Genomic DNA, 26,272 nt, shown 5'->3' with positions numbered 1-26,272 from the left:
TTCTTTTCTTGATATATTGACTTTTCTTCTAAATAAATGACACTTTATAAAGAGAAAACAAAGAGTTAGTTTTGCAAAAGCTTTTAAAAAATTGTTCTATTTTAAGCTCTTGTGCTGCTAATTCACCCCATTACTTTTGAATGTTATGGCATAATTCTTAGCAGGAGAGTTGTTCCATGCACTGTTCTCTTATCTCTTGAAAAAAACAAAGCCTTTTTTAATATGGCAGTGCAGGAGCTTGCTTTGAGCCTTTCTGTCTGCACTGAGAGAGCCCTCATCTGTATCAAGACTTCTTTGCCTGTGATCAGATTGCGTGGTATCAGTGCGTGTTTTCTAAGTGTAGACTAAACTATGGCAGGGTGAAGGTTTTACCAAGCTAATACAGTGTTAGAGCAAACCTTAAACTGTGGAGTGGGAGTAGTTGAGGCCCAGAGGCAGACCATGCAACGGGAGAGGATTGCTGTCGCTTGTGGTGCCAGACTCCCAGCAATAGCTAAGGCTGCCAGAATTGTCTTGGTTTGTAACAGGCTGTTTTGAATTGCTCAGCTCTTCTCGAATTGAAAGATGCTGTGCTGTGTTTTTGGCCAATGATGAGCGTTCTGTTTTGGGGGAAAAAAACAAACCAAAAACAAACCCAAAAATGCTCCTGCAGCTTGGGATGTAAGGAAAGAAAGCATCTGCCACTTCATAAACTGGTGGAGCTGTTTGTGTTGGGCCAGCTGTGGCTGGTAAACAGCTGAATGCAAAAGGACTTGTTGTGGGAGGGCGATGTACTGGGCTTGGATTTGACAGCGGGCGTGCTCTGGTTGTGGTTCACCTTGGTGTGTTTGAGCAGTTGCTTGAGCTTAGTGACTTTTTTTAGTGCTTGTGAGCTGTTGCTGAGCTAAAGGCTTAGTTCCTCTCAGAAGGATCCTCTTCCATGTCCTGGAGTGGGGGCTGTTACTTCTTCTTGAGTGAGTGTCTTCTGCATTTACCTACCACTGAGAAGCTGCCAGTTGCCCAACAGGCTCTTGATCTTTCCGCCATGGTCAGGGAGGGTGGTTCTGGCTGCTCTGGTTCCTTCCTCTGGTTAGGTGAGTGCAGAGCAACCTCTCCTGCTTTGTCCTGCTGTTTGTGAGCTTTTCAGCTACTTCATTAGTTTTAACAGAAACACCAAGGTAGCTCAATGGCTGGGAAAAGTCGCTTTTGCAATTTTATTTTATTTTTTTTTAAAAACAAAGCTTTATCTCTTTAGTCTTCGGACAGTATGTTGCTATTCAGCCTGAGCTATTCCCCCTGAACACACTGCACCCTTCAGGCTGTGCGCATGGAGCCCCCACAATTGGCCCATTCCCTGAGCATAACAGGAATGAGGGGTGATCTGTTGCAACTGATGTGCATGCAGGGTGCTTCCCATTATGCAAAAATATGCCTTAAAATAGAGGAACTTCTGCCAGTGTCTGTTTTACCACTGTTAAATGTAGTTGGCCGTGGGTATGGGGAGAGAAATATCGAGGCCAGTGTGTGCCATGTTTTGGTAGTATGTGTGAATAGGAGTATAGGTACAGCTCGTATTTTTTAAATATTAACAGTATGAAACTAAGCTAAAAAAGATGGGGCTTTTAATGCAGTACTAAAATACTGAACAGGATTTTGCTACATGGCAGAGTAAAACAGCTTCCTGTAGAATATGAAAGGGAAGAGCAATAAGGTAAGATTAAAATGCCTTTTACAGAAAAGGGCAATGTAAGCCCACATACTTCCCAGTGTTTAATCTGGGGCAGGTTTTCCCAGTGCTGACGGCTGGTTTTGACAATGTAACCTTAACCAGAGTGATAACAGAAGTTGCTGCTTTTGCTTTTTTCTGTTGAGTTCATGATAAAGTTAAGTTAGGTGGTTGTTTTGAGTGGTGAAGTGGGATAGACAGGCAACGCCAGCGCTAAAGGCAGGTGGGCACTGCAGTCTAACTGGTGTGGTAGCAAAGAGCCCACTGAGTCATACTCTGACCAGGCTGCATGGGCAGCGTTCTTGTTTTGAGTTTAGGACTAAAATGGGACGACAAGGCTTTCCCCTTCTTTTTTTGAAGTTACAGAACTTGACACATGTTACAGGTGGTAGCTTAGGTTCAGGCTTGTAAAATTCCCCCGCCCAGATGTCTTCACTTCGTATCTTGTGTATGTCTCTGCTTCAGCAGTTTGTTGTAAGGAGCCTTTAGGAAGATGTGCAAGGTGGCTGTCAATTCTTACATAATTAGACAAAGAAAGTTGCATTAAGTTTAGAAAATACCAGTTGATCTTAGTTGCATTTTGAGAAGAGATCTCGTCTTCCTTGGTAATTTGCAGTAACTTGTCCAGAAACGGGTGCTTCAAAATGACAGAGACATTGGGATACACAAGCTCCGTTGAGTGGCAGACTTAGAGTATGCACCTGGGATCTTGGAGCACCCCTAGCTCAAACAGAGGTTCCCATAATGATAGCAAACTTCATGGGTTTCAAGAACAACATCAGCCCGAGAGCTCAATTAGGTCCAGCTACGTTGGTGATCCTGTGTCTCTTCAGACAGCTTGTTTTTGTGGGCCTGCCTGTATGTTTTCCATTCTCGTGTCCATCACCAGGTTGAGAGTGAGTGTGGGCAGGCATGTGAGATGGAGCCCGCCAGTGGGCTCTGCTACTGTGAAGTCTCTTCAGCTTCAGATTGAGACCCATGGGTTGCAGATCTGGATCTTTGCCCAAATCCTTGTGTTTGGCTTGACACCAGCTTAGTGCAACTGAGCTTTTTTGGCACTGTGTCTCATAATTAGACACCTTCCATATAAACCAAATAGCAACGCTGTTTTTTGGAGACAGTTCTCCCTTGTGGAGCACAAATTCTGAGATAGTATTTAAAGAATTGTCTGACTTGTTAGTGGCGGTTAAAAACCCAAACAAACAACCGATGCTTAAAAAGAATATCTTTTTCAAGATCCTGAACTGATATGATACAAGATTGTTTCTTCAGTCTGTCCCTTCTGCTTTTTGCAGGGTTTGCCTTGGACTTGAGGATTTGCCTTGTTCTAAGGGAGTCTAACTCCTGTGCTGGTTTGTGGTTTGACAGCCTCTTTAAGCTCTGTTTAAGAAATTAAATACCCAGGCCTTAAGCTCAACTTGAAACCTTTGGGAGCAAATGCATTTCTGTGTATAGCTTGTGTGCCTGCAGCAGTCTGAGCTGTGGGGAAGACAGGCAGGTGATCTTGTGCGCCAGGTGGTTTAGAGCATAATATATTCTTTTAAATTTCATTTACCTCATTATTAGTGTAGAAGTGGCAGATGTGTTTAGCTCTGGGGTGAGATCTCCATTAAGAAGATGATTCCTAGCAGGCTGAAAGGTGGGCTTTGGGCTGGAAGGTTTAGATAACTTTTGTAAATGGCTGCTGTACACCTGGGAGAATACTGGCCATGGCAATACTGCTCTTGAAACCAGTTTTGCCTTCTGTGCCAATTAGTCTTTCTGGAGTTCAGCTGTTAATCAGAGAGTGGCTTCTGTTTTGCATCATGGGTTTGCAACACTATCAGTGTACCGGGAAGTCCAGGGTCTTTTAATTCTATGGTTGAGAGCTGAACTTGTACAGTCTCTTCATTAGTGCTTTGTGATCTTTGCAGAGAACTGGTGTGTTGTACGTGGTGGTCTTTGTGATGAAGCGTTTACTGCGCCAGGTTTGTAATACAGGCATGCAATTAGTACCTTCTCCGTATAATGCTGGTAGGTATCTGGTGGGGAAAACCTGATTGTTTGCATCGTAGTAGCTGATTCTCTCTCTTTGGTGCCCCTGATTTGGGAGACTTGTCAGTTTGAAAATTAAAAGTGTTAGTTTGTAGTAGGGATAGAGGAGGTGGGAGAGGGCAAGTACCTTGAAATGGTAGGGCAAGGGTGCCTTGAAGTGGCTGTGATTTAATCAAGGAACAAATTATCAAATGCAAACAAATACTTTTAGAAATGTGGGCCTTTTTATAAGATAGGAAATGAAAGTAAGGTGGAAGGGTGAAAGTGGTTAACAGATCAGCATGAGTAAAATCCTGTGGATACTGTTCTTTTCATTGTGGACTCCTGAGTGCTTTGTGCCTGCAGGAGTTAGATGAATAACCTGTTTACTGTACAGTTATATTGGGGGAGGGGGGAATGGTCTTAGTCTTCAGAAATGGTTCTGTTTTCTTGTAACGTGTAGCTGGCTGTCAAACAGGATCTGGAAGCTGTGACGGGCTGCTTAAGCTTAGGCTCGTGAGTTAATGGTGTGTACTAAAGAGCATCGTGAAATGGTTCTTGGTCATCAGCTGGCAGTTGCTTGCAGCATGCTGAGTTTAGCTGGTACCTGCGATGAAATGGCAGCAGTTTCAGTCCTGCCTGAAAGAGGAAGTCGTCATGCTGCTGAGGCTCGACAGGAAACTAGTGCAGGATGTGTAGACAGATTTGACCGCTCCGTTTCCTTTGGTTAGGAGAATGTACACGTTTTTAACCTGAAAACAGACTTCACTAGCTTAAAAATAAAAGGAATCTTAGCAAGCTTGAAGGCTTGTGGTTTCTACTTCACATTGCTCGTACAGCAAGAGTGAAGACAAGATCATGCAGATCATTACCTCTTGGTTTAGAATGGAACACTGATTGTGTACAAAGACCCGCAAAACATCACTTAATTCTTCACAGGCAGTACTTCGTACAGCTGCTAAAATATATTGCAACTACTTTGCGTTACAGGCAGTTTTAAAAACTAAAGAGCTCCCATAGTAACATTTCATGTGCTTGCCATTAAAATGGGAAAATTAGGCTTGGGGGTTGTGGCCCTTGGTGTCGGGGTGTGTTTGGGACAGCATTTCTTGCAACTTGTGCTTAGTAAATGGGAACCTGCCATAGGTACCATGGATTTCTTCAGCCTTTTGTCATCTGTCATTGTCTTTTGGTATATGTGCACAGGGCTGTGTGAAGAAAGTGCATAATTCCCTATTTTTGTTTGCCCTAGGAAGGATTACCTATCTATACAACATCCCACTGGAGACTTCTGTGAACTGTTCATTGCAACACTTGCATCTGTCTTACCACTTTTTTGAGATTAATCTTAAATGCAGATCAGCTGTCTTTCATAAAAGTGTGACCGAGATTTAAAGCAAAATTCTGTAAAATGGGCCTATTCAGTCTGGAATAGGGCCATCTGATGAATTTGACGAAGTAGTTTACAAGGCTTTGTAATCCACAGCTTCCAGGATGCTCCAGGATAGTGTTGAGTTCTGTGAAATCCCGCTGGTGCGATCATGTGCTAAACAGGATAAAATCAAAAAATATTAGAAGTATGGTCAGTTAATGTGTATTGATGCACTGAAGTTTTTGATTACAATACAGAGAGGTTTGAGAAATTAAATCAATTCACTGTTGCTTTTTTTTTTTAAGTCTTTAGATCTTGTTGAACAGAACTAAGTCTTATAGACTGGGAATGTAATGCAAGTCAATCAGCTCTCCTCTCTGGGCTTGGCCAGATGGCTCACAATTACATGGCTCAAAATCCATGCACTGCACTCAAACTGGGATGACTTCAGCGCTTTCCAGTCTGTTTCAGTTCCCTCAGATAGTTAAAACTACTTGGAGTGCCTTTAGTCCTGCTGGGTGTTGTATATGTAGACTTCCTTTTATTAGGCTACTTTGTAGGGGGAACAAACCCAAACCTCTTTAACTTCCTTGTTTCTCCCTCCCTTGGCACTGCACTCCAGGGGTGAGTTATTCTCTAGTCATATCTCATACTGGACTAAGTTACTTTTAAACCACAAGTCAATGATGTATGTGTCTTTAAAGCTTTTCCTATGGAAAAATCAGCTTGTTTTCAGTTGTATTCTGTGGACCTCTTAGAAGTGGAAAACAAAGTAGCTCATCCAGCTAACCTAGAAAGCCTACTAATCCAAGTAAAATAACTTATTCAACAACTCCACTTTCCTACTGGTAAGAAAGGCTTTGGAGGATTATGCCTAAGACTCTAAATCTGTTTAAAACTTAGACTATCTTATTTCAGCATTTAAGGATAAAGCTATATATTCATTTAAAAAAAAAAAAAAAGGGGTGAGGGGATCCCTTTACCTAAATATGTGCTTGAATGATTTTAGGCCTTTAAAGCTCTGATCCTGAAGTGTCTAATGTAAGGTGGTGGGCAGTTAAAGAGCTGCGTGAGAGAAGTGGTAGTTGCTTGGCACATAGAGAACTTCTAGTGGGCCAGTTCAATATTTTTCATGGTAAGTTTTATTAATTACTTCATTTTAGAAAGAAAAAACCAAAACCCACCATCCATCGCAGGCTTTTCCAGGTCCCCTGTTGTGCAGTTCAGGTTCTGCTTTATGCTCCAGAGTGAGGCCTTAGGTTATTTGCACTCTATTTTGTTCCCACTGCCAGAAAACTGAAAGGATTGGGTCACCTGGTAGGAAAAGCTGGTGCCTGGTTTGAGTTTGGAGCCTTTGCCTCACACCCAGTGTAGGGTGGTACACATTTGAATCAGTGATGTGGATCATACCAAGTCTGTGAATTTAAGTGAATTTGAGGTGCAGGGTAAGAGTAAGCAGTGCTTTTATGGGAAATACTCTTAATTTGAACTGCTGGTGTTCTCTACTGTACGAGAGTAATTATGTAGATAGTTGCTTGTTCACTGCAAGAGTCGGCACTGACTGTTGCAGGAATGATGCAGTCTGCGTGCAAGGCGTGTGTGTATAGCTTGTGCTTTGTCTTAGCTGGAGCCTTTGACCTGAGCCCTTAGCAGAGTATAGCAGCTTCTCTCCCAGAGCCAGCATGGGGATGTAGCTGTGTCTGGGGACAGGAAAAAATGGAGGTTTGCAGTACAGCCGTGTGATCTGATGTGCTTTCTGATACCATGGTTTTATTTTGTTGCTTGCTTGATGCTCTCTGGAGTAATGAGTTTTAGACACATCTTTTTTTTTTTTTTTTAAAAAAAAGGCATATGTGAGCTTTTCTTGTATGAGTGCATATACATTTTAAGATTTACAGGATTGGTATGTTGCAATGCATAGGAAGTGCTTCAGAGTTTGGATTCTTCCTCTAGAGTGCTTTCCTGTTTCTGGAAACACTGTCTTGAAGCACATATGTAACCTGCAAATTATGAGTAAACACGGAAATACAAATATGTGGGGCAAGAAGGTGGAAGAGGAGGTAGAGCAGGAAGGGAGGAATACAGAGTGAAGGAGGTGTCTGCTGGGGGAAGGCAGGGTGGAAAGTGAGATTAGGTTCCTCTTCAGGGGTGGCTGCTGTTAACCTGGGCTTATCCTCTTGTGATAGAACGTGGGGTGAGCAAGGGCAGCTGAAGCAGGGATTTCCCAAGTCTGGGTGGACAGCATAAGGAATTCCAGTTGAAACTGAAAAAGCATACAAGTAGTGGCTGGGAAACCCAGTGTGGAGAGTTGTTTTGTATTAAACTTATTAATTCTGAAAGGAATTCACAAAGGTTGTTACCTGTGCTGTGCAGCGACACAGCTGAATGGCTGTGTTTGGGCAAATCCCAAAACAAAAGGCTGATGATGGTGCCTTATTGCATGGGTGAGGCTGGCAAGCTAGTGAGGCGTGCTGGTAATTTAAGCTGGTTTTAGTTTGAGTGTGCTTGAGTTTCTTAGCGAGCCCTGATACTTGTTTTGATCTGTTTTCCTTTTAAAATAAATCTGTTTAACAAGTGATTCATACCTTTCCACGTTTGTTTTGAGCATGGAGCCTTTCTTAATTTGGGATTGAGCTACTCTGCTCCATTGCCTGGTTTTTCTGGTGACTTTTTTTATTCTAAAAGTGTGACTTTGTGATCAGTGCCACCAGCGTGGTAAGGCAGAACTGTGTGAGCACCTTAGCAGTTGAGGCAATGTTGACTAATGTTACTTAGATACAAACAGTTGAGCTGACCTGAACACCGAAAATGCCTTTTGAAATGGAAATGATTGCTTTGTCCTTCTGAGTAAATGTGTTTGCTACTGGGCCAAATTTCAGAGCTTTTTGTAATATTAATGAAGGGCCTGTTGATACGGCTTTGCTGTGCATGCTGCTGATCATCCTGTGTGAAACTGAGGTCTGCTGCATAAATCAACAGACTTTATTATTTTGATTTTTGAAATACGGCACCAAGTGCAGGACTGGTGATAACACCTGATGCCTATGCCAATCCGTCATTGTCTCTGTATATGTTGAAAGAAGATGTATAGATAGCAGCGTTGTGAGTGTGTGACGTACCAGATGCTGGCTGATGTGCTGCTCTGAGAAGGAGTCTTTGCCGTTTCCTAAAATCGACTGCTTGTGGATCTTTCCGTGGCTTCTGGGAACGGTGGTGATTAGTATTTCCCTACAAGTTCTCTTTTTAGGAACTGTTGAGGATGTTCATTATGAAGGTAGCTGGCTGTGTGCAAATTATTGAGCATCCCTGCAGCATCTGAAGAAAAGCTAGTGGTATAAGGTCGGTTTTGAGTCACTAGCAATTACCTTTCCTTGCAGGCGTGGCGATGTGATATGCAGTATCAAATCATATTGCTAGCTATGACCAGAACACTCAAAAACCTGGAATTGCATTGTATTTCTTCCAGATCACTCTGAGAAGTGAAATCCCCAGGAAGTGCCCAAATGCATAGTTCAGTAGGGATTGGTTCAGTTCTTTAATGCAGCTACCCAGATATGAGTGTGTGTTGGGTTTGCGTGGCAGGGTTTTGGCAGCGGGGGGGCTACAGGGGTGGCTTCTGTGAGAAGCTGCTAGAAGCTCCCCCTGTGTCTGATAGAGCCAATGCCAGCCGGCTCTAAGACGGGCCCGCCGCTGGCCAAGGCCAAGCCAATCAGCGCCTCTGTGATAACATATTTAAGAAGTAGAAAAACACTGGGAGAGAGAACTTTTGCAGCCGGAGAGAGGAGTGAGAAGATGTAAGAAACTCTGCAGACACCAAGGTCAGTGCAGATGGAGGGGGAGGAGGAGCTCCAGGCGCCGGAGCAGAGATCCCCCTGCAGCCCGTGGTGAAGGCCATGGTGAAGCAGGCTGTCCCCCTGCAGCCCATGGAGGAAGGATGAGGGGGTGTAGCGATTCCACCTGCAGCCCGTGGAGGACCCCACGCCGGAGCAGGTGGAGACACCTGAAGGAAGCTGCGGCCCGTGGGAAGCCCACGCTGGAGCAAGTTCCAGGCCGGACTGGTGGACCCGTGAAGAGGGGAGCCCACGCCAGGGCAGGTTTGCTGGCAGGACTTGTGGCCCCGTGGGGGACCCCACGCTGGAGCAGTTTGCTCCTGAAGGTCTGCACCCTGTGAGAGGGACTCCATGCTGGAGCAGGGGAACGATGAGAGGAGTCCTCCCCCTGAGGATGAAGAAGCGGCAGAAACACCGTGAGATGAACTGACCGTAACCCCCACTCCCCGTCCCCCTGTGCCGCTGAGGGGGGGGAAGGTTGAAGCCGGGAGTGAAGTTGAGCCCGGGAAGATGGGAGGGGTGGGGGGAAGTGTTTTAAGAGTTGATTTTATTTTCTCATTCCTCTACTCTGTTTTGCCTAGTAATAAATTAGATGAATTCCCTCTCTAAGTTTGGTCTGTTTTGCTCGTGACGATAATTAGTGAGTGATCTCTCCCTGTCCTTATCTCGACCTGCAAGCATTTCGTTATGCCTTTTCTCCCCTGTTTAGTGAATGAGGGGAGTGAGAGAGCGGCTCTGGTGGGCACCTGGCCCCCAGCCAGGTTCAACCCACCACAGAGTGCCATGGCAACATCCTTGCTGGGCTAAAGCATTGCCACCATTCTGACAGTAAATTTGCTGCAGTGGATGTCTCTTCTTGTCCTCTCCCCCACACCCTGGCAGAGGGTAACTCAGTTTGCAACTCTTTGCTGCTGTATATGAAAGTATTTCCAATAACATGGAAATGTTGAAAGTCAGTGGGAGCTTTTGTCAGTAGGATTGCTGGGGTCAGGATTTCACACCTATATGTGACTGAATGGGCAAAGGCCTGGTACTTTTCTAATTAAAACTAATATATTAGTGAAGGGCAGCTGTGTCTGGCACTGGAGGTAGCTAAATAATTGGAGGAGGTATGGATGGCAAGTATTGATTTAGTTCATGTGCTAAAGTCTGTGCTGGGGCAACGTTGACGTAGCTGGGTGCATTGTGACTTTTGTAATGTCTGGAGACCAATGTTATTCTTTGGGAACCTGATGCTCTGCTGAGCTTCAGTGCTGTTAGCCACTTCAAAGTGGGGATAAAAGTATGTGTTAAGTAGCAACAGTAACCAAAAGACAGTAGAACTGTACTTAGGCTTTCAAAAAAAAAAAAAAAAAAAGGCAGGGGGAGGAGGAATTAATTGTGTTTACTTCTGTCTGTACCTGCTTATATTTATCCCATAAACTTGTTTCAAAGCTCATACTGCTGAGCTTTTACTGAGGTGTTCTCCAGAGGGAAGATCTCTTGGGAGGCATATATGTTACTTAGCAGCTATCAAGACCCAAGCTTGCACTTTCAGCTTTCAGTGCATTTAAGGCTGGATGCTTCCATGCATTAAAAATGGTCTGGAAAAGCCTAAAATCTTTTTTTGCCCACCTCTAGGTAACTAGGTAAAAATTGCACTGTATTTACCTAGTCCTTCTGCCCAGTGTAGAAAAGCGACTATAGGCAAACATAGTTTTAGGTGGTGTTTGGCAGTTGAATGCAGTGGGAGCGGTCTAGCTGTAGGGAGGAGGTATTTGCATTTATGAAAATAAGCAGCTTCCCATCCTGTGTGTGTGATGGGGAGAACGGATCTACCAACTCATCTAGGAATGTCTTGTTTTCAGATCCCGTACATGCTGTTAGCGGTTTGGGCTCTGGTTGAAGCTCATCAATGATGTACTGCTATCCAGTGAGAATGAGAAACATCTAAATATATGTATATCTTTTTTTTTTTCCTTCTAGGTTCTCGTTGGAGTTGATATTCTAGTAGACTTCAGCTATGCAGACGATCAAGTGTGTAGTTGTGGGTGATGGTGCTGTTGGTAAAACCTGTCTCTTAATTTCTTACACAACAAATAAATTCCCATCGGAATATGTACCAACGGTAAGTGAGGGAATGGTTCCAGTTGTTCTTTGGGCATGGTGGGGCAGTGCGAGTTTCCTTCCTAACTAAGCTTTGTGGCATGTACGCCATAATGTTTGTTCTTACAGCCTGCTTTCCTGTTGGAGACTAACTAATACGTCGTGGAAAAGTAATGATCAGTGTGTTTGGTACAGTGCTGCTACCTATCTCTTGCATTACCTGGTAGTGTTGGGATGCCTTTCCTGTGTCTGGTCAGTTCTGTTTGGTGGCTGCCATTTGAGTCCTGTGAACAAGATTGCAGTTGTTAGGACTGTGGAGGGCAAGCAGCAGGAACACCTGCTCTCCAGCTTGTGTTCTCAGTTTTTGCCACATCTTCGTTTTTACGGAAAGTAGTATAGTATTTTATGTTGTAAAGTGAGTAGTAAGTGACAACAACTAACATTTTCTGATGGTCATTTTTGCTTTGCAACTCTGAAAGATCCAGAGGTCATGCAATGAACTATGGAGTGTTGCTAGATATTTCTCATGCTTAGCTGAAGTCATGTTTGGATCTAGACTGCAATCTCATTCAAGTTCTACTTTCAAACATTTGTCAACTTTTGAATAGTCCTTGACTATTTCGAAGTAACCTTTTTGAGTTTTATGGGCTCAGTTTTCTCAGATACTGAATCCCTTGGCTTATCTAAAGATCAGTTGGGAGCAGTTTGCCAGTGAGGCACATGCGTGTTATCTTTCTAACAGAAAAGTGCTTTTCTTGTTAATATTGCATATGCAAGATCAGTGTGCTGACACTGAGCTGGTTCAGTTTTTTAGTGAGGCTGCTGCAAGAGACTTTGACATCTGGATGCTCTTTTTGTTAGTTTTCTGTTATGGACCTGAAAAGGCCACCTTCTACACATACACAAATTGAAGAGTTTATCCAGATCCCCCAAACAAATGTGGATCTGGAAATGCATTGCAAAGAGGTTGAATGCCTGTTGGTGAAAGGGCTAATGATATTTTCTGTTATTATAAAGCAACTTAAAAGAACAGGTAGCTCCTCTGAGAAGCCAGGTAGCTCTGCCTGAGAGCTCTTTTAGACTAGCTACTTCTTTATAAAAATGTCCTCTCTTTGTGGAAAAGAAATTGCAGTGAACTTCATTGCCTCCTTTTGAGGTACTGGCTTTGTACACTATCTGGAGATCTTCAACTTGCCAAATTTGAGGTTTGTTAAGAATAGGACAGACTTCCACAGAACGAAAATGTTTGTGTTCAGTTGTAGATCTGGAACTTAAGATGAAAGGCCTCCCAAACCTGAGAGTGTTCAGGTTGGATGCAGTGACCACTGTTAGGAACCTGAGGGTTATACTGTAGACATGGAGGAGACCTAAGTTCATGTCATGGAGGTCCTCTCATTGTGGACTGGTAGGGAAGAAGTTGGGTTTGAAACTGTGTTTTGCCATTCTCAAGTTCTTGAGAGTGGTGTTAAGTATCCTGCTGTGATGCTTCTAGGACAGTCACCTCCCATGCTGAACCTGTGGAAGCCTGCTTGCCCTATTTAAGCTGTTCTGTATGGTCAAGACAAAATGAAAGTGGTCAGTGAGTTCAGGCAGTGAGCATTTCTATACTTGTCCCTAGTGAAATGACCCTTAATTTTGTTGGAAAATGTTATAATCTTAAAATGTATTTTGAAAGCTTGCAAGTTTGTCTGCTATCTTGCAGATGGTAGTACTGTCTATAAATCCCTGCTGACAAGCAATGTGGAAAAGCTACTCGGAGAAACAACGTTACTTGCCAGTAAAGTGTGCTTAATATGTGCTAAGGCTTATTTATACTATCTTTTAAAACTGTCCCATGTTTCTGGAATAGTATTTACCTCTGAACCTCATGGCTTGAGGAACTCACTGTTCTGGGGATATCACAGGCCTATTCCTAATTCTGTAGGTGGCCTGGAGGCATATTGCATACTCTGAAAACTGGTAAGTAACCTCTCATATTCCAGCTAATACTTCTAGTAATAAATGGGCAAAGAAATAGAACAGATAGCACTGTTCCCAAAATGAAAGCAAGCTGTCTGAAGGTCGACAAGCTTTAATGTCTCCCGAATGTTTGTGGCTGAATAGGAAGGACCCTAGAACAAAGTGGGTAGGATTCAAACTGCTTAACAAAAAACGTTTAAGCAGGAAAAGAACCTGGAGATAAATTTCTGACCTTGAGAACATGGTAAGTACTGGAGGTAGCTCAAGGCCAGTGTACCAACAAACACCGTGAATCCAGCTGCAGCAGCTACTGCAAAGTCCCACTTGAGAGGAAGGTGGCACCCTTCTTCCCTGATAGTGTCCAGGGGTACAGAGCACAAAGCAATTAGTAGAAGGTAGGGGTGTTTTAGCGAAGTAGTAACACTCTGGCTTCAAACTGAGCTGCTCTGTGTGCGAGCAGGCACTGGAGTGGCTGCTGTAAACTGCCTGTGCTGTTGCCCTGTGTAGCTGTACTCATGCAGCTGCATGGCCAAAACATCAATGGAGAATGCACCAGTTCTGAGAGATTAGTTTCTTTCTCTTGGCTCTTTGTTCTGCAGCTTTCTCTTTTTTGAGGCTATTTCTCGGTGGGAGATGGGTTTCATACTGGTGCTGCACATGCTTTGTCACCTGCATGTTTTTGGTGTCACTGCCATTGTCAAAAAAGGCAGTGAGGGGCATGTCTGTGGAAAGGCAGTGGTAGATCAGGTGGGAGTCCTGTAACACGAAAGCTTGTGCCACCTGCTGCAATGGGCTGTCTGGCACTGGCAGGAATTGAAACTTCTGTTGGGCTAATTGTTGCTCTGGTTTTTAGCCTGTTTGGCACAACTGAGGATGAAATTGTCTGTGGATTATGCTATGAGACTGTAGTTGCCAGTTGTCTGAAGGCTAGCCTTGTAGCCCTGGCCTCCTTAGGACTGAACCCCAGACCTTTTCAATAGTGGCTGTACCTTGGGGAAAAAAAAAGTCCCATTTTGCAGATAGGGAGCTTAAGGGAAAAAAATCATGATGAGGGACCATGCATGCTAATCCCCCTAAAGGGCACCTACAAGTAGTATTATTGACTTGCTGTTCACTGGGTGAAAATGAGGGGCTATCTTTAGGGGATTAAGCTGCAAACCATCTTCTGACATCTGAAAGAGCAAATGCTCTGACCTTCAGCGTTGAGCATTGAAATTTCTTGTTCTGTGCCTAGCAATGGATGAGTTCTCCAAAGGACAGGTCAGGATGAGTCTTGAAGTAGTAGTCGTGGCATATCGAATATGCCCTGTGAAATGCCTTCTGCCCTCCTCCGGCTTGAAGGTCTTATTTGTAGGTGGATGCTTTCTGGGGTGTTCAGTAAGGCAAACTCAGTGCAATGTGTAAAGGATTGGGCTGCGGGTAATGGAGATGAGTGTTGAAATCTCTTGCAGTAATTTCAAAGCTTGAATGCTAATCCAAAACAGTATGAGAGGTGGACTTCTGCTTCTAGCTGATGTTCCTGGGGATATGCAGCATGCTGTGGCCATAACTGCTTTCTCAATCACTGTGAGTTGTGAAAAGCTGAAAAAATTAGTGTGGTGTCAGGTATTGCTTTAATGAGAACAGTCAGTTGGAAAGGAGACAGATCTGAACTCTTGGAAGTTCAGCTTTGAAGTGCTGTCTTGCTGGTCTTATCTCAATTTTTAGTGGGATTTTTTCAAGGATCTAAGCTCTTACTAAAGCCCTGTTAATAGATGCATGTGACTGCTTATTTCTCCATGTCCCTCCCTCCTCACTTCCATGAAAAGTTTTTGCAATGACTGCTGGCCTCTTTAATATTGCAGTTTACTTCAGCTGCAGGAGCTGCTCAACCTCAGTTTCGTGTTGAAGCAGAGCTTCCCTGTTCTTACTTGGAGATCTCGGCTGTCTCTGAGTAACCTTGCAGCACAGTATGGAGGGACAGGTGTGGGGATTTTTTACAGTGGGAAGGATTTTTTGCTAAAGGTACTTTCCGAAATACTGTGTATTGCAGTTCTGAAGATAAAACAGTTATTGAAATTAAGGATACTGACCTCAGACAGTATCCTTATTGCTGAGTATGTGGGTGTTGACAAGAAGGCTTTTGGTAGGTCCTTGTGCTCAGTTGTGTTGTAAACAAGTAACTGGGTGAAACATTTTTGGTAGTGTTAGCTTTTGACCTGTGTAGCAGGCCTGCCCTTGAGGACAGGACTGTTGTGCCAGATGCTGTACAGAGACAGTATAACTTGGTCTTCTGGAGCTAGATTCTCCATTTAGATTGAGAGTGAATTTGACACAGACTGATTTTGACTGACTATATTGCTTCCTCCAAAGATGGAGGATAAATTCCTGTTGAAAAGATGGACTCTGTATTGAATTCCCTAGACGTTCAGAAAGATGAACTTCAGAGGACTCCAGACCTGTGAGAAGTCCCATAGCTCTGTGTCCTGAAGGGCAAGGCTGAAGTTTATCAGTTCTGTCCTTGTGGGGACATGTTTACTGTGTCAGACTAAGTGTGAAGGTTGAAATTTCTGTAGCAATGTGGGAAGCCTCTTTGCAATTACAGGCAAGGGCTGTTGCAGATGTTTTGCTCAGTGGCTTCTACCCTGTTATATGAGTGGTATACCCAGTATGCCTTTGCTCTGGATACCTCATGGAAACAGCCCTTGCATCCCTATTCAAAATTGAATTGTCCTATTAACAGTCTTAATGGTAATAGCACTGTAAGCCTAATGGCTTCTGTTATCCTGCGCAGATGACTCTTGTACAAATCGGAGGTGGTCTGGCAAGGTGTGTAGGATGATGGTTTGAAAGATGGCTTATTCACATCCTTTTAAATGTGTTTCTCTTTTCTTTCCAGGTTTTTGATAACTATGCTGTAACAGTGATGATTGGAGGAGAGCCTTACACCCTAGGCCTCTTTGATACTGCGGGTGAGAAATCAAGTGCTTGTGTTATTGTACCTGCCCAAGATTTAGTTCAGATGATGTTGAATGTGAAGACATACAGTTTTTTAAATGAAAGGGAAAAATCTTTCTTGATTCTCTTTTCCTAACCTTTTTGGTGAGTTGCTAAATTGAGTTTATTTAAAAAAAACCAAAAAACCAAACAAACCCAAAACAAAACAAGAAAACCTTCCACTTTTAGAGCTGTTTTATTTTGTGACACCACATGACAGGTTTCAAACTCTCACCTCTAATCCAGGTGATACCTGAAGGATAAGGGGTTTCTACGTTTTTAAACAAAATTAAAGGAGAAAATTGTATTGAATAAAATTTATGGGTTGTATGTGGTTTTTGTTTAGTAAATAGCATATTTTTTGACCAAATGTGCATGTGGCATGTGTTTGTGTTCTTAGCATGGATGAAATCAGGATGTTGTGTGGAGTTTCATAAGCCCTCTAACTGTGGGCTTTTATAAAATTAAAAATAAATCTGTAGGCTTCTTTGTTGTTATTAGACTGTATCTCAGTTTCTGGCTGGAGAAATGTACAGTGATTAAACAGCTACACACATCACTTTGCATGTGTGAAAACTTAGCAAGAAAGGGTAGAAACTGGTTCAACTGCTAGTTACCCCATCCCCAACCCATAATAATAGCAAAGTGGTATAGCAGCACCTGGTATTGTAAACTCTCCTTCAAGAGAGTCCTTCCAGAGAGCTTAGTTGATAAGCTGTTATCTAAAATTGTCTGGATAGAACTTAATCTGACTGTTTCCAGTTGTAATCTTACAGATGCATCATTTGTGTCTAATTTGATTAACAAAACAATCTTAGGCTTTCAATTAAACGTTATAGCTTCAATTAGCTCTCACATTCTTTTCCCAAATGTGATTTGTGTGTTAGTTATTGCAAACTCCCTACTTCATGGATAAGGAGTTAGGGAGAGTTCCTGGCACACACTGTGTAGGCTGCTGGAGGGACCGTACTCACGTGGGTCTCAACTACAGCAGTCTGGTAGCTGCATGGGTAAAAGCTGTGTTTGGTCCTTCTCTGCCTGTGTTCCTGCTGACATCCTCTGGGTTCAGCCCTCTGGAAACTGTTGCGTGTGTAGATATGAATATCCATGTACTGTCTATCAACATGAGAGCAGTAATCCAGTGAGTAATTCTGAAAACTTGAAAACTTGAAAACTTACCAAGTGGCTTTAGTGCATGTAGGTGACTCTACGCACGTGTAGAAAATCAGGCTTTCCTTTCAGAGCTGGGCTTCTAAGTGGGAGGCTTTTTGTTCTTTAAAGGTCACCTGCTTTTTGCTAAATAGTAGCCAGCACAAGTTACAGAACTTAATAATGGATAAACCCCCTATTACTAACTGTCAAATTAAAAAAAAAAAAGTCTTCATAGTACAAGTTCAAAACAAAGACAAAGCTCTTTGGAGTAGTCTGTTAATCACAACAATGTATTTTGGTCAGTGCTTAGCTCCCCTGTGTCCAGCCAAGCATGAGAGCTGTAACAAGCTGTTTAGACCTCTGTCTTCAAACTGTAGGTCTTCCTCCATTGAGCTGTCCCAGGTGTTGAGTACCCTCCTTTGAGATCTCAGAGGTCTCTGTCTTGTATGATAAGTGAGGGAGCATCAGCTGAAATCTGAGGCATTTTGAGCAAGTCTTTCTGATTTGTTTGCCAGCAAGTACAGCAGCTCCTTTAGTGCCAGGTTTGCTCTCTAAAAACAGAGTGCTACTGAATTGAGCAGGAGGAAGTTTTAAGAATGAGCTCAGGCAGAGTCGGGCTGTGGGTCAGTGCTGGTGGTGGCCTGCAGGGACTGCCTGCTCTCTTAGGGATCCAAAGGGAAGAGGCTGGCTTCCTCTGAAGCACGCTTACTGCCTGAACACACTCCCCGGTAACAGCAGCATTCTCTTACTGCTTGGAGGACACTTCACTAAGTATTCATGAGTATAAATCAGAATGTTCTAGTGAACAAAACTGCTTTTCCCCCGCCCCTCCTCAAAGTGCAGGGTGATGAAACTTGGTGGCATAATACTTTTAATGAATGGGCTAGGGGCAGAAGTGCCCTAGGGGCAGAAGACCTCATCTATAACCAGATCCATGTTCTGCAACTTTTGTTATAATTGAGGAAAGTGTTATGCAGTCTGAGGGTATTAAATCTAAACATTTATTAGAGGGTACTCCTATCAGATTTCCCGGCTGTCCTGTGACTTTAAGTAGCTCATTGTTACACAGCAACTAAATGAATTCTGTATTTGAAAACTAGGATCTTTGAATGTTTGGGTTCAGGGCATGGGTGTTTGCTTAACAGTCAGGATTAATCACAATAATGCTATTGTGCTGGCATGTGCATTCTAACCACCTGTAAAGGGCAGTATTTCATTGTCTGGGTCTAATACTGTGTTAATTTTTGTTCTTCCAGGTCAGGAAGATTATGATAGATTACGACCCCTCAGCTATCCCCAGACAGATGTATTTCTGGTCTGTTTTTCAGTGGTGTCTCCTTCTTCATTTGAAAATGTGAAAGAAAAGGTTGGTTGAACTCTGCCTAAAAAAAGGGGGCAGCTGCAGTGATTTTGGAAACAGGTCAGGAGTTATCTTAAATGGCAATATCACAAATATTGTGTCTTCTCTGTCTTTAGTGGGTACCTGAAATCACTCACCACTGTCCAAAGACTCCTTTCCTGCTTGTTGGGACCCAAATTGATCTTAGAGATGATCCCTCAACAATTGAGAAACTTGCCAAGAACAAGCAGAAGCCCATAACTCCAGAGACAGCTGAAAAACTGGCCCGGGACCTGAAGGCTGTCAAATACGTGGAATGCTCTGCACTTACGCAGGTGAGGGTTGGTCTTTGACCATCTTAGCTTATACATTTTTTTCAGTTACAGGAAAAACCAGCTGAATATCAATGTGAAAGGGTATGAGGTCTGTTTCTGCTGTTGACACTGTAGGTTTCTCTTTGTCCTGTTGTTCTAAGGCACAAGGAGTTGGCAGTGGTACAAAGAAAGTCAGGCTGTAAAGATCAGGTGTAGTGTAGAGGGGTTATGGAGGAGGATGTGCTTGCTGTGTTTGCTTTTGTGTTGGAGGAAAACAGCTATCGAAAACTTAGAAGGCATGCTACGGACAATAAGTGGGTTAGGACACAGAATGCATATCACTACTGAAGAGAGCAGGCGAAGAAAAAACTTGTCAGAAAAGTCAGTTCTGGTACTTCTAAGACTAGAAGCCTTTGTATTGTGAAAGCTGCTTTCTCTTCCTGCGCAGTTGGTGGTGAGCTATGTTTCCTGTGTCCGCCTTAAGATGGAAGTTCTGTTGAAACAGCAAATAACAGTGAAATAGTTCTTCAGACATAAACATAATGATATTGTGTGAACTAACTTCCGAACGTGAGTCTAAAGCCAACTAAAATAGGTGATTTGAGGCCAGGAAACCTGATTATCCTTTCCCTTTAAGGTAGGAACACTAGGGTGGGGTGGATGGGAACCACTGTCTGGCTTGCTGGCCTGTTGCCTTGACTTCGGATGCCCTGGGAACTTAATCTTGTGTGCCTGCCTACTCTTGCAGAATTTACTACAACTCTTTAACCATTTCCATAATGCTGCTCTGTAAAGAATTTGTCCCTATCCAATGTTCATGGAAGTAGGGGTGCACAGTATCAAGTCCCTCACTCTTTTCAGTTTTGTTGTGCATTCATCTCTAGTATCTTGAGCACAAAGCTTTATAGCTAAACTTCATGAAGCCTGAAGTTCTACTTATCTTGCACCTTTTGCTCAGATTGCATGTTGGCTCTTCCATTTGGGATCCTGAGACTCTTTGTAACAAAGCTTTGCCTGAGTGTTTGCTGAGAAGGATGAGGCTTTTGATGGAATTGTGCAGGATGCTGGCACTGGAGGTGGTGTGGCGAGGCACGCTGCAGTTCATCCTGGGAATCCCTGATCAAAAGGTGGTCTTGGCTGTGCTTCCTTACATGCAAGCTCAGGGTTATTTGTGCTTGAGCTGTAATTCTCTTAGATCCATTCAGTTCTGAAATACCATTTTAGATGATGTCTGACACACCCTGAATGCTGCTGCTAACTAGGCTGTAGAACCTGCTAGCTGGTTAAATACATACCAGGACTTTCTGTCCTGTATCGCTCACCGAGACCCTTTCCTCTGTAGCTTTAAACTTGCCTTGTTTAGTCTGCTCACATTGGACAGAAGCACTTAGAATTACCAGAGTACGAGTTGATATGATTAGAAGTTTCAGTGTTTCTGGAAATAAAAAGAATGGATATAGACTAAACTGTATCTGTTGCAGAGAACAGCTTTGTGCACTTGGAAGCTCAGCCTGACTTTCTTCCAGAGCACTAGTGCTTGTGTATCCATTGATAGTTTTAGGAATCAAGAGTAACCTGGGAGGAGGGTTCAGAAGCCTTCTCACCTGGAAGATGAGTCGGTTTGCATCTGCTCTACTCTTCTTCCTTCATTTGTTGTTGACCCCCCGCAACACCTTTTTTTCTCAGTCTTTCAGTAACAGCTGCCAAAAAAACACAGGCTATCTGTGAAGGGTTGTTTGAAGTTCCTGGCAGTGATCTAGCTGGCTGCTTGCTAAACACAGTCGGCTGGCTTTCCTAGCCCGGAGGGTTGTTTTCCTACCTGCAAGGCAATGTTGTAGGAGCTGATTTCAACTGAAGCCAGACTCAACTGGGTAGTTCAGTCTCTCTTTACCTTGGCTTCTGTCTACACAGTTCACCTCAGTAGTCTAGGGTGTTTTTTTCTTTCCCAATTAATTTAGAAATTACTTTGACACCACAGTAGCAATAATCATAAAATGATGGAGCCAGAGCATGTATGGTTTTTTTTTTTTTTTCCCTGGGAGGAAGAATTTGCTTGTCTCTCTGGAAGAGTTGATGTTCTGAAAGTACTAGGTGAGTAGTAAGAGGCTGAGTTTGAGTCTTGGCTGTGAAGACAGAATATCTTCTCCCTGAGTTAGAACTGACAGCTCAGTACTGCAGTTGTTCCATTCCCCCTTTCCTGAGGTTGTGGAATCCCTTTTTGTGATGAAGGCACTTTCAATGTCTGTCTTCAACCCTTCTCTACAAAATAGTACCCAGTACCTGTAAAAAGTGGATAACAAAGGGTGACTGAAACAGATTACAACTAAAGTGATTGTTGCTTCTGTTACACTTACGAGTTTAGTACCTAACACAAGAGTGAATTCAGTTCCTCCCCCCCGCCCCTGGATGCTGGGTTGGCAGTTTTGATGCAGTCAGGTTTATAAAATGTCTTAAACTGTCCATGAGTGGAGAGGGTAAAGGGAGCCTGAGCTCAACCTCTTCCCAGTGCAGCACAGGAGCCATGTTACTTTAATAGCATATGGAGGCCTGTGTGCAGTGGTACCAAACACAGCTCCCTTTACGTGGTTACTCTTGTATCATCCAGGCTTTTCACCCCACTTCCATTTTCACAACAATTTTGTCCCTGTCTCGTCTTTTTTCTCCTCTTCCCTTATCCCAATTTTTTGCTAGGTCCTTCAAAACAAATCCCAAATTCTGTTGTCTTGAACAAATTAATTTCTCCTGTGCAACAGGAAAACAAATGAAGAGTCCCTGAGTAGGAGAATTAAGGAAGCGTGTTTTCTTGACTCTTGCCCTGCCTGGGTTCTTAATCTGTCTAACAGTACATAATTGAGTTTATACTACAGCCTTATTCTTGCAGAGGAGGAAAATCTAATTAGTACTCAGACTTCACATAGGCATTATTTATTTGAAGTCTCTAGCTCTTTTGTCAGCCGGGGTTGCAACTTGTTAAAAAAAAGTTGCTGGGGAGGATGTACAGAATGATTGTACATGGTAATTTCCTTAACTTCTGTTCTTTCAAGTATAATCTTGCATGTAACATGATGGACTTAAATGCTTCCAGATGGAATTGCCTTAGAGATCTTCCATATATGTGCTTCAGTAAAACAAGATTAAAGACTTTCTAAAAGGGATATATCCAGTCTAACCTGTGAGGGAGAAACCGGTTATATTTGAATGATTTTAAAAAAATCTTTATTTTGCAAAGACTACAGTTGTTTACAGAAAGTAATTTAAGGTTTTCTCTTTGTCTTTAGCTGGGATAAAGTAGTTCTTCTGAATTTGAAGGTTGCACTCATGACAGTAGATTTAGGCGAGTCCAGTTAGCATAAACTGAGCCAGGTTTCACTTCTGGTGTGACGTGTAACTTGGCAGAGTTGTGTGGGAGTGGTATCAGACTGCAGTGTTCCTGTTGTGCTTATAGCAAATGCAATGCATGCTTCATGCTCCGGTGTAATCCCTGCAGACTCCTCGCAGCTCTGTGACTGCTTGTTGGATCTCAGTTATTCCACTCCTAACACCATATCTGTCTTCCCGTGACTTGAGTGGTTATATTTGCTTTGGTAACTAAACTGAATAACTGAAATGCACCATTTCCATGCTGGCTCTCAGTGTCAGAATAGCAGCACTGGTAAGGTATTGCATTGCTTCTTAAAAGACTGAAGGTGACGATGGCTTACCAGAGAGGTACTGCTTCAATGCCAGAGCCTGTTTTCCCAGCTGTCTGGGGATCTTCAGTTATTCAGGGGCTGAATTCACAAAGCAGAGGAGTTGTTGGGAACCTTTGCTCTGGACTTAGCTGCTGCTGGGGTGGTTGGGAGCAGTAAGTCCGTGCATCTGATGTGCTTGCTTATCCACAGGGGTGACTAAAAAAGGTTTCCCTGACCTTTTCGATCCCTGTGGTGGGGCAAGCTGCTCTTGCTGTGTTTATTCCCCTGTAAACTCCCTAAGTGTATCTTCAGCATTTGAGTGGAAACCACCGTCTTTTGTGCGGCCCCTCCTGCTCCTGTGTTCTTGCCAGTTGCTGCTGTGTTTGTGCCTCTGCCCTTCTGGGTGTTCATTTTGTCTAACTCGGTCTGTCACATGTTCTGTCTGTCTCTGACATTGACTTCTGGGTCATCTAAATGAGATTTTCTCCTGGGATCTACTTTGTTTTTTTTTTTTTTTTTTTTTTTTTTTTTTTTTTTTTTTTTCAAAGTAAATCTGTTTACTGCCTCTGTGAATTCAGCCTGGTCTATCCTGAATGCTCTTTGTATCTGCTTGTTTTTCTCTAATCCTCTAACCTGGCTGCTGTTTTTTCTCCTCCCCTCTGTCTTGTAGAGAGGTCTGAAGAATGTGTTTGATGAGGCTATCCTAGCTGCCCTCGAGCCTCCGGAAACTCAGCCCAAAAGGAAGTGCTGTATATTCTAAACTTTCTCCTTCCCCTCTTGCTGCTGCTTCCTCTGTCCCACTACTGTAGAAACCTGGTTAAAAAAAAAAAAAAAAAGAATAAAACCACCTTGATTGAAAGCTGTTGTGTCTGCTTACCATCTTAGAGCAACCTCTGTATTAGCTCTTGGACTGAAAACAATACTTAAGATCTTTAGTAAAACATTGTGACCGTGGAACACGAACTGGACTCGCTTAACTCTCTGCTGCTTGGGTTGCCAGATGTGGGTAGCTTTATAATTCAGGCTGTTGGGGGAAAGGATCTGGTTACATCATTATTAAAGAAAGATCAAACGAATAAGACGTGATGTTGGATCTTCCTGAATCCAGCTGGAAGAAGCGATGTGTGTTTTTTCAATTTCTACTTGTGACTCTTGTTAACTGTATTTGCATGACAAAAGTACATGAAACAGTGATCTGCAAGTTACGCTGTAATGTGAAGGGTTTTCTGGTTCTCCTTTGTGCAGTGAGATGTTTTTCTGTTGCTATTGCTTTGGCTGTCTGTGCTGTAGTGGAGTATTTGTCAGTCCTTGGGGGGAAGGAAATATCGATGTACTTGCTACTGCTTTATGAACTGTTAAAATTCTTGCTTTCACTAACATGGTAGACCTCTTCATTTCGATAATAGATCCTTAAAGCCTGTTACTGTAAGATGTAAAGCTGCTTCTTACTCTCATGCTTCTGATTTTTATTGTTTTAAGGAGAAAACATCAATTGTAGCTTGTCTTTAAATTTTGAAATTAAAAATTGCAGTTGTTTGTATAAATGACTGATGAAGCTTTATTCTGATTTGCACTTCCTGGCTTCACTTAACACTTAACGCAGCATACAGTACCCGCTTCGTACTCCTCCCTTCTTGACTTCTCTGATACCATGCACAGCTTCTGGGCTCCACCTGGCTGCTTCTAACCGTCGGGTGTTTGGGGCCAGAAGCCTGACCAGAGCGTGTACCGGACTGATTTATCATTGCATGCTTGCCTTGTCTCTTCTCTCCTGACACACGGGTGTCTGCACTGCTGTACCTGGCGTGCTCCAGTTCGAGCTCTTCCATTTGAATGCAACACTTTCTGCTTTGTCATTAGCATGTGAGGTGTGCTAGTAGCCAATTAATCATAAAAATTGCCTTAAGGAAATGACTTTGGTACATGTGTTTTGCTTCTTGTGAAGTATACTGGTCTGGTGTCAAAGGATTCGTGTTCCTGTTCAGAAAAATCAGATGCTGTGCTGAGGAACTGCTAACCACAGCAACGTGGCTTGGACAGAGCCTAGCTGAGCAAAGGAGACTCTGGGAGTGGTAGATGGCAAACCTTGATTTGTTGTTAGAGGGATTTGCCTTCCACTTGGCTTTCTGTGGTTTTGTTTGTGTGAACTCAAAAATGAGATTGCCCCTTTCTCTCTTTGCCCCTTTTCAGAAAGGCCTAAAGAATGTATTTGACGAAGCGATATTGGCTGCCCTGGAGCCTCCGGAGCCGAAGAAGACTCGCAGGTGTGTGCTGCTATGAACGTCCCTCCAGAGCCCCTTCTGCAAAGCTGGTGTTTGATGTCATACTAAAAGCAATGTTTAAATCAAACTAAAGATACAAATTTTAAAATTTGTTTTCGCAATAATGACAAATGCCCTGCACTCCCATCTCCCCCACACGATCCCTGTGTGAGATGAGAATGTTAGTGTTTATTCCCCAGTGCCCCCTCAATTCAGTTAAACTAGTTAATTTTGAGTAATTATGTATTATCAGAAAACACTGATCAGTACTAGTTTTTTTATTTTGTTTACTGTTTCTAATTTTTTTTGGTTTAAAATCCAGGCATGCTTGTGATGACTTTTTCTGTAACAGACTAATTCTAGGCTGTTTTACTGAAGCCTTGTCCCTTACGCTAGTCTGGCAAGACTTGGTTCTGGTTCTAAGAACTTCTAGGGCTGTTCTGCAGCCAGCCAGCAGCCTGGGTGTGAGCAGACTTTCGTACTGAAGACAAATACAGGAAAGTAAAATGTCCCAAGTTGGTGCTCCTCTAAGGAGGAGTGTAGAAAATGTATCTGCATCTCCTCTGAAGTTGCCTTGTATCTCTTCCCTTGGCTTTCCATTGTGCAGGTCATAAATTTCTACCCCATCCTCTAAGTTATGAAGCCTTAGGAATAGGAGAATATTTCTCTCTGGATGCACCATCAGGCTTGAAACTAGCTTGCCAGTCTCTTCCTTAATCTTTGACATCATAAGCTTTTGTCCTGTGATGAAGAAATAACTGCACCTTTTTAAGCATGCCCAACTGATTCAGTTGGCTTTTAACAAACCCATCTTCTGCCAGTCCTTAATTATTAGAGAAACGCTTACAATGACCAGCGTTTACACTGCTGTTTGAACACTCTGAAAGGATCTGGTGTATGTTAAGACGAGTTTTGGAGCTGGCCCTGGTGGTGCATCTCTTACTGGATGGCTTGGAGGGTGGAAAGGTAGACCTGTGTCAGTAGGAAGGAACTGCAGGGAGGGGTTTCTAGTGTTTAGTGTGGCACCATATAGGGACCAGTTAAGGGAATCCCTGTTTTCTGCAGTTTGCTTGTAAGTAACCTTGAACCTGTAAGATGGGCTCCAGCCTGCTGAGGATTGTGTGCAGGGTCTTTACATAGACTGACTGCAGTGTCGTAGGGATTTTACCAAAAATATATTTTGGCTTGCAAATTCAAAGTTTTTTAAGACTTAGGGAATCTTCTCCATCTTCCAAAATTCCGATTTCTTGTAGACTCATTAGTGTTGAACCAATGCTTTTTCATGTCTAAGTTCTTTGTATATGCATTCTTTTCAGATGTATTAAACAAAGTATCTTCACAAGCCTGCCTGAGGGTAGTTATTTCCCTTGTCTTTCTCTTGAGTGCAAAGGACTTGTAAATATCGCTTTTATTCCTTGTGATCCCCACTCCCCAACTTGCAAGTTAGTTTGGGTCCTTCCTTAATGCTTAATCCTGTCAGTTCATGTCTTCCCTCATCTCCGCTGCTGGCCTCAGCTCTGTCAAGATTGCTCTAATCTTTGATGCTATGTCCTCGCCATCATCCCCAGCTCTGAAGAGAGGGGCATGGTGGTTCT

The 26,272-nt window shown here is 43.1% G+C and overlaps 1 protein-coding gene across 2 annotated transcripts in view; it reads left to right on the top strand.

Annotated features, from left to right (window-relative positions):
* The window catches only part of CDC42 (cell division cycle 42), a 29,551-nt gene extending 3,532 nt beyond the window's left edge, over window positions 1–26,019 (top strand). Inside the window, exons 2-6 of one of the 2 annotated variants that reach the window (XM_054849435.1) lie at window positions 10,886–11,027; window positions 15,843–15,915; window positions 18,349–18,458; window positions 18,569–18,766; window positions 24,607–26,019. In XM_054849435.1, the coding sequence (XP_054705410.1) occupies window positions 10,923–11,027; window positions 15,843–15,915; window positions 18,349–18,458; window positions 18,569–18,766; window positions 24,607–24,696 (576 nt within the window). In that variant the 5' untranslated portion in view covers window positions 10,886–10,922 and the 3' untranslated portion in view covers window positions 24,697–26,019. Of the gene's footprint in view, window positions 1–10,885; window positions 11,028–15,842; window positions 15,916–18,348; window positions 18,459–18,568; window positions 18,767–23,086; window positions 23,961–24,606 lie in introns of those variants that run through there. The other variant, XM_054849437.1, reaches the window with a different exon arrangement.
* Window positions 26,020–26,272: the final 253 nt, after the last annotated feature.

This window comes from Grus americana, chromosome 21, assembly GCF_028858705.1.
Source record: "Grus americana isolate bGruAme1 chromosome 21, bGruAme1.mat, whole genome shotgun sequence".
Lineage (NCBI taxonomy): Eukaryota > Metazoa > Chordata > Aves > Gruiformes > Gruidae > Grus > Grus americana.
The sequence above is the reverse complement of the archived record's forward strand: the minus strand, read 5'-3'. Positions and strand labels throughout refer to the sequence as shown.